We start from the raw sequence: 14,811 nt of genomic DNA, 5'->3' as shown, positions 1-14,811 counted from the left end.
ACAGTAGAGTGATTGATTTATGGTGAGAAATTTACTCAGACTATATCGACGGCAAAGCATATAGAGCTATAAATATCCTACAATTGAAAGAAAATTGTTTATCATTAGCATTTCTTGCTAGACAAAACTAAGTAGTTACACGTATGAGTCCTGTCAAAGTTTAGTCGTAGCGACATTAGATATTCATTCATACTTGCATTACAGGATTGGATAACATATAGATAAAAATCCCTTATTATACAGCTTCAATGCATTGACAATAAGTACTTTATGGTCAACAGAACATTTCCCATAAGACGTTTTTAAAGATCAGTGTTGCAGTTCAGAAGAAGTATGCTGTAAAGGGTGTCCATAGCTGACAAAATTCAAGTATAACGCTATGATTGTTTACTTTCCATTTGATTTGATACATATAGAAGAGCTAGTAAACCTTGAGAATTACTACCGAATTTGTTTTAAATTATTATACTTCCTTCAACTTTGACGATTTCATTGTTATTATGCTTAGTATGCCACCGCTAGACACAGGCGAAAGCTCGCATACATGTCCAACTTTAAATATGTGACTGACATTGAGAAAAGCGACGCTGTTCTGACTTTTTTCTTTCGCACATTGTTTTCACTCATGGATAGATTAACTCAGTTACAGGATGCCATTGATGCAGTAATTATTGTTGTTTTTGATTAGAATGCAGGGATCTAAGTGTTTTTGCAATAGATGGCGAGAATGTTTACAAACAGTATATATTACGTACACGAAAAGTCAGGCATGGCCGAGTTGAATAAAGACATACCAGTGGCACAACCAAAAAGTAGAACAATGATCTTTTTCATGTTGTTCAAGCATTTACCTCTTTTTTCTCTTTCTTTTTAGTACAAGCGGATGAACCTCACGTATTTCAGGGTACGCCCTTTCCCTTTCTTTTTAGACATACATAAAAGCTGACCGTAATATAGAAAATATGCGTGAGCTGGCATCAGATTTAGTCAAGAAAGCAAAAGAAATTGATGCATTAATAGAAGTTTTACCCGGCATCGACCAAACTGAAGATGAACAAGTAAGGAAAAAATAGACCCTCGAAATGCAGCACCTCCCGCAAACGAGGAATAGTTGCTAATCCTGTATTAGATTGATCTTTTAAGGTCACTTGAACAAGAAAATCAGATTGCCAATGAAGAATATGAAGCAGCCGTCAAAGAAATGGGTAAGAAAAAGATATATTAATGCAAACTATAAAATGTTTAAATTTTCTACAGAATTTGTTAAGCAACAAATTAGTTTGTCTTTACGAGTATTAGCAGAACAAGCACTTTAAAAGACCGATTTTTTTTTTTTTTTTTTTTTTTGAAATAAAAAAGCAAATTTTTTTTTGTTTCTTTTAAACAGATTATTTTTAACTTTCTTCCTTCATTATTTTTATATCAATGCCTGGTAAAGAATTACAAATTCCTAACCTTCATCCTTCACATCGAACTACTAGTCGATATGACGGACAGGACGCTGAGCTTAGCAGTTCATTTACAGGACGCCTTGAATCATTTGTTGGATCGTATTCTAGAACATCATTAATGCACATGGCTGAAAATGTGGTAGTTCCTGAAGGAGGCATGGTAAGTAGGATATGCATACAAAGGATTAAAAGATATTAAGAACGGAATGTGTGTTTAATTTGATTAGACAGACGATGAAGATGACCATTCATCCTTGCACTCGAGTTATTTGCCTCGGTAAGTTTGAAATAAAGATGATCGTGTAACGATACTCAATGAGTAACTTTAGGTATGAAAATACTTCGAGGCGAAATTCGGATGGTACGATTCATGAAAGAACGCCCTTATTTCCTAATCTCCAAAAGATCGATACTTGCAATAGTATAATGACAGTAGCGGATAATTATCCTTCCACCCAAGTGACACATGCAAAATCTTCTTTTACACAAAGCATATTTAATTCTATCAACATATTGATTGGTGTAGGCATCCTGGCCTTGCCCTTGGGTTTTAAAGTAAGTTTATAATTTTTTTGGAGAATGATTGTCTATCCTCACTAATTAAGATATTACATTATAGTGTGCTGGCTGGTTAGTGGGCGTTTTTGTATTTGCCTTTTGTTTTGGTTTGACAAATTACACTGCTAAATTACTAGCTAAATGTTTGGATGCGGATCCAGACTCACGGACCTATGGAGATATGGGTTCATACGCTTTTGGTATTCGAGGAAGATTCTTTATATCTATTCTTTTCTTGACCGAATTAGTCACTTGCAGGTAACGCTAAAATCCTTAATTCTTGATGTTGCACCGTGCCGTAGGAGATCTAAACCTTAATCTAGTGTTGCACTAGTTGTCTTATTAAGCGACGGTATCGATTCTTTGTTCCCTGGTCATGATCCCATTTTTTATCGTCTCGTTTCCTTCTTAATTCTTACGCCTACCTTGTTTATACCTGTACGTCATTTGTCTTACACAAGTTTACTTGGTATCCTCAGTGTATTTGCCTTATTAGTGGTGATTATCTATGATGGTTTATCTAAAGAAGAAGCCCCTGGAAGTTTACACGAAATGGCTGTAAGTTTAACAATAAAGAGACTAACCTAATATAGTAACCCATATTCTTCTTTTTGTTCACGCTCCAGGACACCTCATTCTTTCCAGAAGATTGGATGACCGTGCCAATGAGTTTTGGTTTGATTATGGCTGGCTTTGCAGGACATGCTGTATTCCCGACAATTTATCGGGATATGAACACACCAAGAGATTTCAATCAAATGGTCAATTATACCTATGTTGTAACATCAATAGTTTACATGACAGTGGCTGCCTGTGGATATGCCATGTTTGGTTCTGCTACAATGCAAGAGGTAAGCAAAATAATTAATAATAATACTTAAAATAGTGCTAAAGTGTGAGAAATAATTGTGTGAGGGGTGGGAAATAAAAGAGTGTTGTACATACGATCAATAAGAGATCTATCATGTAGTATAATCAATCTTTAATTTTTTTTTTTTTTTTTTTTTTTGAAATATAGATTACACAAAACCTTGTTACGATTCCACAATATAATCAAGTATTAAACCGTCTTGCTGTCTGGTTGATTGCGATGAACCCTATCGCCAAATACGGCCTAACCTTAAATCCTGTAGTACTCAGTTGGCAATTAGGCTTACAAAATAATCAAGCTGTTGAACATTGGTTTTCTAGAGGCAGCTGGAGAAAACCTGTAGTGAAAACACTTGGTGTGATTTTAACATCCGCCTTTATTGTCGTACTTGCTTATTTGTTGCCTAATTTCGACAAAATCATGTCTTTGCTCGGTGCCTTCTTTTCGTTTGTTATCTCTGGCATCTTTCCCATGATGTGTCACTTGAAGTTGTTTGGGGACACCATTTCTAGAAAAGAAATTGTTCTCACCTGGACTTTAATCACCATCGCTGCTATTATGGGTATTACCGGTACCATATGCAGTCTTTTATAGATACACACCCACATATTACCACACGCCATTTTCTTTTCTTTTGTTTTTTTATACAAATATATATACACTGCCTTTCTTTATTTTTATTACAAGTTAATTCATCCAATGGTTTAGTTCATCAAAGGGATTATGGTCATTGCTGGCAGTTGTGTCAAACAAGGGTGTATCCAATTGTTGCTGTGCTTGCACACTTTGGAGTTTGTCATAAAGAGCTTGTTGAAAACGAGCACGAAACATGGGAGAAATGGTCATTAGTAAGTTTTCCATGCTTTCGAAAGGAGCTTCTAAATGCGCTTGCACTGTTTGTGCTGTTGACAGTGCGGGATCCACATTGCAAAGTGGAGAGCAAGATGTAACCTGAAATTTTTAAACTTCAGCATTCGTTCTCGTCTTCTCTGCTCATGTTTTTTGTATGTATAAATGTACCTTGTAGCCTTGATCAGTTACCTCCAAGACAATCATGACACCTTCTAATAACGTCAGATCCAGGCGTCCAATGCAGTTCACCTCATCCTTGACAAACACAGTGGCTGATCCAGGAACGATGCCGTAATCAAACTCTCTCGTAATGGCATCTAATTCCGCACTTAATGAACCGAATCTCATATTTTAGGAATCAAGTAAACAACAAGATGATTAAAAGAGAGCAACATTTTCTCACCAGTGCACGGAGTTTTTGTGACTTGTCTTTTTTTTCTTTTTCTTTTTGTACGGATTCCATGACGTTACTATGCTGTAAGAAACAAGGTTAAGAGGCAAATCTCGATTAAGAAACCGAGTGTGATCACATATAACTGAACCCCTTATATGTGGTGTAGGGTTTATAGTTTTTGTCCTGTTAAATTTTTGCACATCAGCTGTGAGATTTTTCATTGGTGAAACCATCCGTTACACAAGATCATCTCTTTTTAGTGTTTTCGTTTTGGGAGTTAAACTCCTTGCATAAAAGAAAGACAGAAAATTGCCACTAGTTTATGTAAAACGGAGTAAAATGAGAATAATAGGGGAATATAAAGGGAGATTTTTTTTTACATCAGGATACAACATTTAGACTTCTTGGGTTGATGCTGAAGCTGATTTTTCACGACAGAGACATCGGTCTGTGTATCTTGTTCTTTATTGTATCGTCTAATATCTCGCACTACTTCATGGAATGCCTCATCCACATTAACACGTTCTTTTGCTGAGGATTCTACAAATTGGCAGCCATAATGCTGTGCCAAATCTCTCCCTTCTTGACTAGACACCTGTCGATCATATTCAAGGTCACACTTATTCGCTATCAGCACCATCGGAAAGTGGTCTCTGTCTTTCACTCGGCAAATCTGCTGGTAAAATGTTTCAATCTCCTCGAAGGACATGCGGGAAGTGATCGAATACACCAGCAAAAATCCTTCGCCATTCCTCATGTACTGTTCCCTCATAGCACTGTACATAGGTTAACATAGTACATCCTTTAATAAATCATTTTCACACTCACCTGTATTCTTCTTGCCCGGCAGTGTCGAGCACGTCAAGGAGTGCCGTTTCTTCATCAATGACACATTGCTTTCGATAAGAATCTATACCGGGCATCAGTCTATTTGTTCATTGTTGATTTAAAGTATACATTTTACCTTCAATAGTGGGATCATACTCATCCACGAAATGAGACTGAATGAATTGAATGGTCAAGGCAGACTTGCCCACGCCTATCGAAAAGGGGGAGTTTTGAATACTTTATATTTTTTAAAGCTCTTCTTGAATATTATTTCTTTTCTTTTTCTTTTTACCACCACCACCCACCATAACCAGTTTGTATTCACGGACTATCCAAGAAGCTGATTTATTCAACATGTCAAAAATCACAAGGTTAAAAAGAAAAACACAACCTGTAAATTTTTTTTATTTTTTTAAGCAGGGTTCTTCGCCCGGCAACCAAAAAATAAAAATAAAAATCAGGGTCACTTTTTTTAAAGTTTAGCTCTCCTGGGTGAAATCATTGCACATGGATTCAATATGCACCCGCGCGCATAAATAATAATAAATCAGAAAAAAAAAAATTTTTTTTTTCTGGTATTTTAAACTATGCCAAAATTAAAATACAAAGAACACAAGAAGGAGTCAAGTCGACGACATCACCATAGTAGCAGTAGCAGTAAGAAAAAGAAAGAAAAACCATACAAACCACCTACACTCTATGAAGAAGAAGAAGGCTGGTTACCACCTCACCATGACAACGAGGCTGCTTGGCGACAGCGCATGTTCGAAGCCATGATGGACGATGAAGGACAGGATCCCTTTTACAGCAGCTACGAACACGTTCAACCCACACCCGCCATGACCGATGAAGAACATCGCCAGCATATTGTGTCGGGCATGTATAAACGCACACATGCCGAAGAAATAGCAGCGGAAGAAAAAAGAAAGGCTCACAAGGAAAAAAAGAAGGCAGAACGACAAGCAGAAAAAGAAAAAATGGCCCGTGAAGATGCAGAGAGGATACGCGCTCACAATGTATATAAACAGTTGCAGACATTGAAACAAGTCGAAATACATCGAAAAGAGTATGTGGATAGGTGGGACAGCTTGGAGAGACTAAAAGAAATTCATAAGAAGGATATTCCATGGCCTGTTATGAACCGAGAATTTTCATTTGAATCTGTTAAGGCATTTTTGGTGGATCCGAAAATGAATTTTGACGAAACGAAAAAGACTGTACGAAAAGAACAGACAAGATATCATCCAGATAAATTTATTACAAGATATATAAACAAGTTTAAAGGATCCGAGAGAGAAAAGGAAAGGGTGATCAAGCAGGTTAATGAAATATCGGGTTGGTTGAATGAGTTATGGACTCAAATAATAAACCATTAATCTTTGACCCATCTCCAAATACGCACTAAGCCATCATCGCCTACAGTGGATAACCAATCACCGTGTGTTTCATTGGGATACCATGACACACCGTTAATATCGTAGACACCATGTGCATCCTTTGTTGTGCTTGTGTTCTTATAGTTGGGTGAATCTGGGTCTGTTGTGTCTGAATCCTTTTCGAATATACGGATGCTATTATCTCCACTCACACTAGCGATGCATCCATTGACCTTGGACCATGATACTGAATAAATACATCTGTCATGATAGCCAGATAATGTACAGATTGTCTTCCATGTAGGTTCGCCGTTATGTGTGATCACACCTTGTTCATTATCTGGTTTATACATTTTCCAGATACGTAATGTCTTATCATCTGAAGCGGAGACTAATTGTTCACCTTCAGCATCAAAATCCAAAGACCACACAGTGGATGTATGCCCTTCTAATGTATCTGCACAATACCAATCATCATCATCTTCCTTCCAAATCTTGATTGTATCATCATAACTAGCAGATGCTAATATTTCTAACTTTGGGTGCCATGCTACCATCTTGACATCTTGTGTATGTTCCTGTAACACACTAAGACATTCAAAATCATTATCCGACTCGACTTCCCAAATCCAAACGCTTTTATCTCTAGAACAAGTGGCTAAAAGTGCACCAGTAGAAGACCATGAGACTGACTTGATTTCGTTTTCATGGCCTTCCAAAGTAGCTACACACTCCCAATCGTTATCTCGAGGGTCGTTTTCCCAAATGCCTGTTGTTGCGTCAAAACTGGCAGTTGCTAATTCGTTACCGGTTGGGGACCAAGCAACACTACGAATGGTTCTTTTATGAGCGCCTTCTAATGTCTCTACACAGTGCCATTCAGTGAAGTTGTTGTGTGTTGCAGGTTTCCATAAACGCACAGTCTTGTCACCGGAACAAGTGGCTAATAAAGTCTTTGTGGGGTGCCAAGATGCTTGCCAAACGCGATCCTGATGACCTTTATATTAATGAATAAGAGATTTTGCAGAAGATGAGTGTAATTTTTACCTTCAAGAGTGGCTAATAGTTCTAAATGAGGCATAATAATGTCAGATAAGGATAAAGAAGCAATAAAAATAAATCTAAAAAAAAGATGGTTTTAGGTATGAAGAGATGATAAGCCACCCGGTGTGTGTGTGTTGGTGGGGGGAGAATTATGCAATGTGTGTATGCATGGAGACAAATAAAGAAAAAGCCCGCCAAAATACGATTGAGGTGATTTTAACAAAAAAGGAGAGCTTAAAGGAGTAAATAACATATAAAAAAAATGATACAACAACAAAAGGAGATATACGCGTCTAACATGCCCTTTCTTTTTAAATAATAAAATATAATGAAGGGCGTTATTTTGTAATAGTTTTTCATTCAACGGTTATTTCTCACACACCTCCTTACTTGTCTGTTTATATGTCTTTACATTCTCTTCCCCTTCTCCTTGAATTAAGGGGCATAGGGTTTTATAACAAGCTCTCTCTCTCTTTTTTTTTCTTTCTTTTTCTTTTCTTTTCTTCTTTTTTTAAAATTAAAATTACAAAATCATAAAAAATCACAGACATTCTTTTTCTAATACAATAATGACTGTCGTCTTGGGACAAGAATCGAATAGTTTCACTGTATGTATATTGTTTGTTATTTTCCACATATCACCCACCATTCATTATGTATATATATATATATAAATAATTAGATGGAGCCACTGTATGAAGGCCTGTTGCAACAAAAGTTTATGTCCAGCACGGAGGCTATAGAGTTTTGTCGCCAAAGTTGCCAGGAATATGGATTCACAATCAAACAAGAAGCTGGTGCCAATAAGGTATTTACAGAAAGAATAGTAAAAAGGGGTGCTGCTTATTTAATAATGTAATATATATATGTTACAGAACATCTACATTTATTGTTCACGTGAAGGTTTAGGTCAGCAAGCACAAAGAAAGCGACCTTTAAAGAACTGTGAGTGTAAATGGAGAGTGGTCTTATCCGAAGATGAATACTCACAGTGGACCTTTCGAAAGTCATTAAACCCCACCGCTTGCGAACATAACCATTCAATCGTCCAATGGCCTCAGGATATGGTCGATAAAATCATTCAATTAGCGCGTAAAAACTCAACGGACGATGAAATTCGTGCCGCTATAAAATCACAATTTCCAAACGTCAGCTGGGATGACCGTCTATTTTACAATCACCTAAATGAAGAACGTAAAAGAATGAAACAAAAAGAGGTGACGGATAGAGTGCAGAAATTAGTGATGGCTTCTACAAAACTATGTTCGGTTGTAGCTGCCAATGAGGATTGGGCTTCCTCTGTTGAATCTGACCTTACAAAGATGCTGGATGTCTATAGAGAAATGACAAAATTAACAAACCAGTCTCTAGATTCAATGGTTGATTTACAATTGGATATGATTCATTCAGAGATTGACAAGAGAAACAAGAGAGGCGAGTTAAAAAAGAGAAAAATAACTGCTGTACAAGGTGTTCAAGTCATGTCTATACCAAGCTGCACACTTTATATTCGTTCTCAGCCTCTACGTTCTTTATCAGAGACAAGACAGTCCTTTGATTCGCCTCCTCCACAGTTATTGAATCCATTCAATCTTACCTCCCCTTCCTCTTCGCCTTCTTCTACTTCATCCATACACCAAAGAATCGATTATGCTTACACTACCAATAGAAATAATGAAATACTGCAATCACCTCCAATGCCGGACAACACATCCATGATTATCACTCCCAATTTCAACAATAACAACCCTAATAACTATTTAGCTCCTTATACTAGTGATTTCCACTACAATCATCATCATAATAGCAACTATTATCCGCGTGAATCCTCTCCCAATACAAGTGGTACTTTACAGCAACGCATCATGTTGCAGCAGGAATATGAACAGCAACGACATTTGCAGCAGTCTACTACCTTGCCCATTATCAGGTCCACTGCTACCCCAATGATGCAGCAGCAGCAGCAGCAGCATCAGCAACACCACCAACAGCAACAACATCATCACCATCACCATCACCACCAACAGCAACAACAACAGCAACAACAGCAACAACAACAGCAACAGCAACATCAACATCAACATCAACATCAACATCAACAACAGCAACAGCAACAACAACAGCAACATTGGTCTTAAATCCTTTTCTCTATCTCTATCTCTATCTCTCTCTATCTCTCTCTATCTTTCTCTTTCTTTCTCTCTCTCTCTCTTTCTTTCTCTCTTTCTCTCTTTCTCTCTCTTTCTCTTTCTCTTTCTCTCTCTTATAATTTTTTTGTATAATTTAATCTTCTTTTTAATTAATAAATCCTGCGTCACATTTTTCAATTTCCAAACGAATGTATCTACACAATTCACCAGAACCGACTTCACGTTTCACAGTTAGCCAATGTTCTAAGAGATGAATCAACAGCTTCTTTTTAAAGGAGACATGATTTGATAATAGTTCACAGGTACGTTGTACGGCGCAATCAACATGACTATCACTCAAGATTTTACCTACAAATGCTGCACCCATTAGATCGAAGCAAGCAAATATACTATCTAGAGTTATGTTTGTATTTGTGGTGGAAGCCATAATTTTATAACCTGTATATTCCAAAAAGGCCTTTATATTATCCGCCAGTGTGTATGTGATTTCTCTACAATACGAAGGAAAGGCAACATCCAGTTTGGACAAGAGTCTGACCAGAATGGCAGCTAATGCACCTCCATCGTGTGACTTATGGATGGCAGATACAAAGACAGCGTGATGAAAGACAACATCCACCGCAGTTCTGATCCTATTACGAATATCGATATCTTCGATTAATACATACTTGTGTTTATAGGATGATATCCCTTGAATGATTTGTAGGTGTAACTGGCTCTCTCTGTTGATTAAATCACCAGCAGTACATGATGATCCTGTCAAAAAAAACACAATGTCATTTCCCATAGATTGTTGAGATGCCAGCACACCAAGTGATATTAAAGCAGTACGACACTGCATCTTCATTGTGATATCATTTCCTCGTCCATTCGTATCAATTTTCCATGTGCTTGCAATCACTGTCGATGAAAAAATTCGAAGCTCGCTATTGGTCTGATATAAACTCCACAGGTCTGCCAGGTCTAGAAAGTTTCGGAATAGGTAAAGCAGTAGTTCATTAGGCAACTGTAATAAACCCTTTGTCATTAGAAGGTATGTGTGTAATTATGTATAAATGAGTAACAGGAAAAAGAAAAAAAAAAGAAGAAAGAAAGAAAAATAAATATATATATAAATAATAATAATAAAAAAAAGGGGGGGAAGAGGAAAGGGGTGGGTGAGGGGTGGGTGAGGGGAGGGGCGCCGATAAACACTATCTCTCCTGGGAAAAAATAAATAACAAGGGGCACGCCAAAAGGTAATTTATTATACACAATGACTTTTTACTATGGTATAGGTACGCTTGAGTGATTCATTCTTGATCTCAAAATCACTAGCGTCAATTAAATTAATGACTTGTTTGCCAATAACCCAATCCTTCTTGCTTGAACATTCTTGCAAAATCAATCTCCAAGTGTCCTTTGTTGGGCTTAAATTACTGGATTTCATATGTTCTAAACAGGCATATGCATCATTTAATCGGTCAGCATTTAAAAATCCAACAATCATAAAGTTAAATGTCGCTCTATCAGGTTGAATACCACTGCGCATCAGCTTTTTATATGTTTCCATTGCCTTATTCAAATCATGCTCCTCTGTATATCCTTGAATCAAATTTGTAAATGTATGAACAGTAGGTTTAATGCCGTTCTTTATCATCAACCCAAGTGTGCTCTCTGCTTTTTCCATACACCGTTGTTTAATCCAATTATTCATTATCGCATTATACGTAAACACGTTGGGCTTAATCTTCATTTGGTCGATATACTGAAGAATTTCCTCTGTTGATTTCGGTTGTCTCGTCACAAACATTGAGTCAATCAAAATTGTATAAGTCACCGTATCCGGTTCCATGTTATATTTAAACATGTCTGATATAATCTTCATTGCTGACTCCATCTCATTAGCCTTAATGTATCCCTTCAACATGGTGTTGAATGTAATCATGTCTGGTTTGAACTGTGACTTGATCATGGAATCGTACAACAATCCTGCAATTCGCACTTCTCGATTAATTACTAATCCATCAATCATTGTGTTTAATATGACATCATTCACTTGTAAGTTCGGATTGTTCTGGACTTCTTGGAACGCTTGAAATGCTTTCTGTGGTTGTCTTGCTTTAAAGTACACTTTAATAAGTTGATTATATACTACTTCGTCCGCTTTATGTCCACCCAAAATTGTATTTCGCACCAATTCCTCAGCTGATACCACATCTCGTGTATGCGCAAATATACCCAGCATACTTGAACAAATATAATTATTAGGCTTCACATTCTGTCTCTTCATCTCGGTATATACTTCACTGGCATCACGTGTCAGTCGTGCATCGCAGTATCCCTTGATCAATATATTGTAGGTTGTAATGTCGAGTTTCTTATTTTTTTGTCCTTCCATGATCCACTTGATTTCGGACGATCGCTTCTCTTTAAACATATAAAGCAAATTCGTGTTCAGTACTTTTGTGCTGGAAAGTCCATATTGTTTAATCAATTCTTTGGCCTTGTTTACAACCACCGAATTCTTGGACATGCAACGATTCATGGTACGATCGAAATCACGAATGTTTGGTACAACGTCCCATTTACTGTTGGCTTCCTTGACGAATTGAATAGCTTGATCCAGTTGGCCCAACTGAACATGGGTGGCTAAAATCACATTGAAAGAGCCAACACTGAGTTTCAGGTGAGAAGAAACCAGATCAGTCTTGTAAAGTGACATAATGTCATTGTATTGTGCTTGAAAAAATTTGGCAATAAAATATTCATTGTATTCGGAAATGGTCCAAGCATGTCCCACCGACTTCATGTCTTCGAGTACTTGAATAATACGGTCTTCTGTTCCCCAATTCTCTTTTTTAAGGGACCATAAATTAGTACGAAGCTTCAAAAAATCTTCTCTGCTTAATTCTGTCATAAGTGTGTCAGTGCTCTTTAAATCTAGATAGGTCTGCCACGCTGCCTTTTCGTTTTTGGCAAGCTGTTGTTGGTATTTGGAGACAAGAGGGTTGATTGTAGCGGTTGTTAATCTGCGTTGAAACAGTCCATTACTTGAACAAGTCTTTAATAGACGAAGCATTTCTAGGAACAGCAAAAATAAATAAAAAGAAAGCTTAACGTTTTTTTAGGCCTTTAAACCAGGGCTGGGCCAGTCATTTTTTTTTTTCGGAGAGCGATGAATTAAAATCATAGACTTGCATTTACAGTTTTCTCACTAAAAAGGTGACATTTATGGATGCAATGAAACTTTTTCAGGTAAATCAGACAGAAAATAATTATAATCATATTAATGGTTTGATAACCAAGTTATTCAACATCAGCATTGAAACATTTTTACTTTTCCACAACTTGTCTCTGCTCTTACCTTCTTCTTCTTCTTCTTCTTCTTCTAGTGGTCTATTATTGCATTTCAGAGCTCCATTCACCAGAAATTCTAGAGCTTTTTGACCGTAACACAGTTTGAAAGGAAATTGCCCGATAGTGTAGTCATAGAAACCATACAATGTACGACAATGCTCAAAATGTTTATGCCACGTTTCAGCCATTACTGTCATGGGTGTTAGAACTTTGGATTGTATCTCCTCTAATCCATTTAGAGGCTTTAGCTGATACCTCACAACTTTTGTTAAACCTGTATAATAATAACATTTCTTAGTTGAACAACGTACGGTCTTTGTTAAGGCCACATGCTGTATTCTCTTTCGGGCCACAAATTTGGTTTTATTCAGGGCCAGTAAGTTTATAAGCAATTGTCAGGGTGCATCTGCATCTGTTAAAGTCATCCCTCCGAGAATTTTGACTACACAATCTTCTCCTTAGTGTTTCTAAGAAACTGGTCTCAAACCTCCTGTGTCATATCACCCGGATACTCTTGGAAATCATATAACATGACCAGGCAAACAATTTGACTACAGGTTACTATCGGAGTAAATGTCATTGTGTGATAAAAAAAAATGCGAGTCGCGTAAATATTACTCGCTTTTTTCTTTTTTTTAAAAAAACCACACGCTGTGTATTACTTGCTTTTTATTTTGAATTTGTATACTAGTGGATGTTTGTTACATATTTACAAGGATTGTCTCCATTCTACATAATCATCGAATAAGACGGGCCCTTAAGATCGTTTAGTATCTATGACCACACAATGACGATGTTTTGTAAGACTTACATGATGAAGTATTATCGTAATTTTGGAGGTTCTCTGGTACGGACTGGCAGAAATATAGCATATTTGACCATTGATCCTTATTAATCACTTTTACTGGGTGAGCTTCCTACAGAAAAGCATGTTATAGTCGTACTCATACACATCGTTGCTGTTAATATTACTTGAAGAAACTGAATAAATGATTTCACAATTGGGTATTTGTCTTGTAACATAATCTGCCAGAACGCAATTGCAGTCTATATTAACAAAAAAATGTTATCCCAACCGTATATGCAGACACACGCAGTATATGAATTACCTCTACATCCATACTCTTCTGTCCTGTTGTTTTTGCATAATTAAATGTAAATAAATAAAACTGCATGTATTCTTCTGGATCATTCAAGACTGACTCCTCCCACTGATCGACCACAGCCTTGAGTTTGCCATCATTTTCCATATTGCTTTTAAATAAATGTATGAGCATGACAATCAAGTCTATAAAAAGTGAAATTTAATATACCATATGTTCGGTTTTATTACGTCAAACCATTCGTCCCAGGTGATATAACCCATTCTACTCGATTTCATTTTGTAGCCAATGATAAGAGGCTGAATCTGTATACAAAAAAAATAAAAAAAATTGACACTATCAGATCATCATTTTTTCTTTCGTTGGTCATTGTATTATCGTACACTTTCCAACGATATACCAATATCCGAAAAGAAGGATTGACAGCCATCCGGTCCTATCAAGTCTCGATTGTCCTTATCTGCATATTTATCGAACCATTTTCTACACCCTTCGGCTTCATATTTTGACTGAAAATGTACAGCTATTTTGTTAGTCCAGTTAATTAGTCTGTTGAGCTATGTGTATATGTATACCTGTGCCGTACTAAAGAACATAACAGAGAATTAGCTTTGAAAAAAAAATGTCTCATTGCAAAAGGTTGTTGATATTTCACTTACGCCATCTTCTTTTTAGCACTTTTTATATGTCTTGGCACCAGAGTACTAGTAGTTAATGAAGCTGGTTGCTTCCGCTTTGGTGGCATTTTAATAAAGAGTAGACGAAAAAAAAAGAATACAGTTTGACCACACCAAAAAATGCAAAAGCCGAAGTAATCCAAGAGAACAGTCACCAAACAATCCAAA

The 14,811-nt window shown here is 36.8% G+C and overlaps 9 protein-coding genes across 9 annotated transcripts; 4 read left to right on the top strand and 5 right to left on the bottom strand.

The window, feature by feature from the left end:
• Positions 1–595: 595 nt before the first annotated feature.
• EV154DRAFT_504397 (uncharacterized protein) lies at positions 596–1,358 on the top strand. The gene is made up of 5 exons (XM_051601044.1): positions 596–664; positions 719–812; positions 875–904; positions 958–1,058; positions 1,130–1,358. Exons 1-5 carry the CDS (start codon positions 626–628, stop codon positions 1,223–1,225), a joined length of 360 nt encoding a protein of 119 aa, XP_051459066.1. The 5' UTR covers positions 596–625; the 3' UTR covers positions 1,226–1,358.
• Positions 1,325–3,504, top strand: EV154DRAFT_504393 (transmembrane amino acid transporter protein-domain-containing protein). Its single transcript, XM_051601043.1, has 7 exons — positions 1,325–1,611; positions 1,679–1,728; positions 1,781–2,006; positions 2,071–2,267; positions 2,333–2,567; positions 2,636–2,860; positions 3,028–3,504. The coding sequence occupies exons 1-7, from the start codon at positions 1,426–1,428 to the stop codon at positions 3,472–3,474; spliced, it is 1,566 nt and encodes a 521-aa protein (XP_051459065.1). The 5' UTR covers positions 1,325–1,425; the 3' UTR covers positions 3,475–3,504.
• Positions 3,505–3,520: 16 nt separating this feature from the next.
• On the bottom strand, positions 3,521–4,382 carry EV154DRAFT_186400 (uncharacterized protein). Its single transcript, XM_051594269.1, has 2 exons — positions 3,901–4,382; positions 3,521–3,831 (listed from the first exon to the last, which is right to left on the bottom strand). The coding sequence occupies exons 1-2, from the start codon at positions 4,078–4,080 to the stop codon at positions 3,568–3,570; spliced, it is 444 nt and encodes a 147-aa protein (XP_051459064.1). The 5' UTR covers positions 4,081–4,382; the 3' UTR covers positions 3,521–3,567.
• EV154DRAFT_186356 (ras-like protein 1) lies at positions 4,292–5,404 on the bottom strand. Its single transcript, XM_051594268.1, has 4 exons — positions 5,247–5,404; positions 5,091–5,165; positions 4,955–5,036; positions 4,292–4,902 (listed from the first exon to the last, which is right to left on the bottom strand). Exons 1-4 carry the CDS (start codon positions 5,308–5,310, stop codon positions 4,503–4,505), a joined length of 621 nt encoding a protein of 206 aa, XP_051459063.1. The 5' UTR covers positions 5,311–5,404; the 3' UTR covers positions 4,292–4,502.
• A 143-nt stretch (positions 5,405–5,547) lies between these two features.
• On the top strand, positions 5,548–6,318 carry EV154DRAFT_403603 (uncharacterized protein; the record flags this gene model as incomplete). The annotated part of the gene is made up of 1 exon (XM_051595327.1): positions 5,548–6,318. A coding segment is annotated over one exon (771 nt), but the record flags the coding sequence as incomplete, so codon positions are not given.
• On the bottom strand, positions 6,205–7,537 carry EV154DRAFT_186354 (WD40-repeat-containing domain protein). Its single transcript, XM_051594267.1, has 2 exons — positions 7,378–7,537; positions 6,205–7,327 (listed from the first exon to the last, which is right to left on the bottom strand). The coding sequence occupies exons 1-2, from the start codon at positions 7,409–7,411 to the stop codon at positions 6,327–6,329; spliced, it is 1,035 nt and encodes a 344-aa protein (XP_051459061.1). The 5' UTR covers positions 7,412–7,537; the 3' UTR covers positions 6,205–6,326.
• A 363-nt stretch (positions 7,538–7,900) lies between these two features.
• On the top strand, positions 7,901–9,324 carry EV154DRAFT_550581 (uncharacterized protein; the record flags this gene model as incomplete). The annotated part of the gene is made up of 4 exons (XM_051604933.1): positions 7,901–7,982; positions 8,057–8,182; positions 8,250–9,150; positions 9,182–9,324. Exons 1-4 carry the CDS (start codon positions 7,944–7,946, stop codon positions 9,322–9,324), a joined length of 1,209 nt encoding a protein of 402 aa, XP_051459060.1. The 5' UTR covers positions 7,901–7,943.
• A 188-nt stretch (positions 9,325–9,512) lies between these two features.
• EV154DRAFT_601520 (uncharacterized protein) lies at positions 9,513–13,051 on the bottom strand (the record flags this gene model as incomplete). Its single annotated transcript, XM_051607232.1, has 3 exons — positions 9,513–10,542; positions 10,792–12,587; positions 12,871–13,051. The coding sequence occupies 3 exons, from the start codon at positions 13,049–13,051 to the stop codon at positions 9,670–9,672; spliced, it is 2,850 nt and encodes a 949-aa protein (XP_051459059.1). The 3' UTR covers positions 9,513–9,669.
• A 374-nt stretch (positions 13,052–13,425) lies between these two features.
• EV154DRAFT_504373 (Cullin binding-domain-containing protein) lies at positions 13,426–14,787 on the bottom strand. Its single transcript, XM_051601042.1, has 8 exons — positions 14,626–14,787; positions 14,542–14,551; positions 14,350–14,475; positions 14,177–14,271; positions 13,973–14,117; positions 13,836–13,910; positions 13,675–13,780; positions 13,426–13,619 (listed from the first exon to the last, which is right to left on the bottom strand). The coding sequence occupies exons 1-8, from the start codon at positions 14,709–14,711 to the stop codon at positions 13,573–13,575; spliced, it is 690 nt and encodes a 229-aa protein (XP_051459058.1). The 5' UTR covers positions 14,712–14,787; the 3' UTR covers positions 13,426–13,572.
• Positions 14,788–14,811: the final 24 nt, after the last annotated feature.

Source organism: Mucor mucedo, assembly GCF_025094135.1.
Source record: "Mucor mucedo strain NRRL 3635 chromosome Unknown EV154scaffold_32, whole genome shotgun sequence".
Lineage (NCBI taxonomy): Eukaryota > Fungi > Mucoromycota > Mucoromycetes > Mucorales > Mucoraceae > Mucor > Mucor mucedo.
The sequence above is the reverse complement of the archived record's forward strand: the minus strand, read 5'-3'. Positions and strand labels throughout refer to the sequence as shown.

Coding starts and splice junctions, on each gene's coding strand:
- EV154DRAFT_504397 (XM_051601044.1), top strand. CDS start 626: ATGGATAGATTAACTCAGTTACAGGATGCCATTGATGCA. Junction 813..874: donor ACCAGTGGCACAACCAAAAA/GTAGAACAATGA, acceptor CTTTCTTTTTAG/TACAAGCGGATGAACCTCAC. Junction 1,059..1,129: donor ACCAAACTGAAGATGAACAA/GTAAGGAAAAAA, acceptor ATCCTGTATTAG/ATTGATCTTTTAAGGTCACT.
- EV154DRAFT_504393 (XM_051601043.1), top strand. CDS start 1,426: ATGCCTGGTAAAGAATTACAAATTCCTAACCTTCATCCTTCACATCGA. Junction 1,612..1,678: donor TAGTTCCTGAAGGAGGCATG/GTAAGTAGGATA, acceptor TAATTTGATTAG/ACAGACGATGAAGATGACCA. Junction 2,268..2,332: donor ACCGAATTAGTCACTTGCAG/GTAACGCTAAAA, acceptor ACCTTAATCTAG/TGTTGCACTAGTTGTCTTAT.
- EV154DRAFT_186400 (XM_051594269.1), bottom strand. CDS start 4,080: ATGAGATTCGGTTCATTAAGTGCGGAATTAGATGCCATTACGAGAGAG. Junction 3,832..3,900: donor TAACTGATCAAGGCTACAAG/GTACATTTATAC, acceptor TAAAAATTTCAG/GTTACATCTTGCTCTCCACT.
- EV154DRAFT_186356 (XM_051594268.1), bottom strand. CDS start 5,310: ATGTTGAATAAATCAGCTTCTTGGATAGTCCGTGAATACAAACTGGTT. Junction 5,037..5,090: donor GTATGATCCCACTATTGAAG/GTAAAATGTATA, acceptor TGCCCGGTATAG/ATTCTTATCGAAAGCAATGT. Junction 4,903..4,954: donor GCCGGGCAAGAAGAATACAG/GTGAGTGTGAAA, acceptor ACCTATGTACAG/TGCTATGAGGGAACAGTACA.
- EV154DRAFT_186354 (XM_051594267.1), bottom strand. CDS start 7,411: ATGCCTCATTTAGAACTATTAGCCACTCTTGAAG. Junction 7,328..7,377: donor ACTATTAGCCACTCTTGAAG/GTAAAAATTACA, acceptor ATTAATATAAAG/GTCATCAGGATCGCGTTTGG.
- EV154DRAFT_504373 (XM_051601042.1), bottom strand. CDS start 14,711: ATGCCACCAAAGCGGAAGCAACCAGCTTCATTAACTACTAGTACTCTG. Junction 14,272..14,349: donor TTGGTATATCGTTGGAAAGT/GTACGATAATAC, acceptor TTTTGTATACAG/ATTCAGCCTCTTATCATTGG. Junction 14,118..14,176: donor GTAATAAAACCGAACATATG/GTATATTAAATT, acceptor TTTATTTAAAAG/CAATATGGAAAATGATGGCA.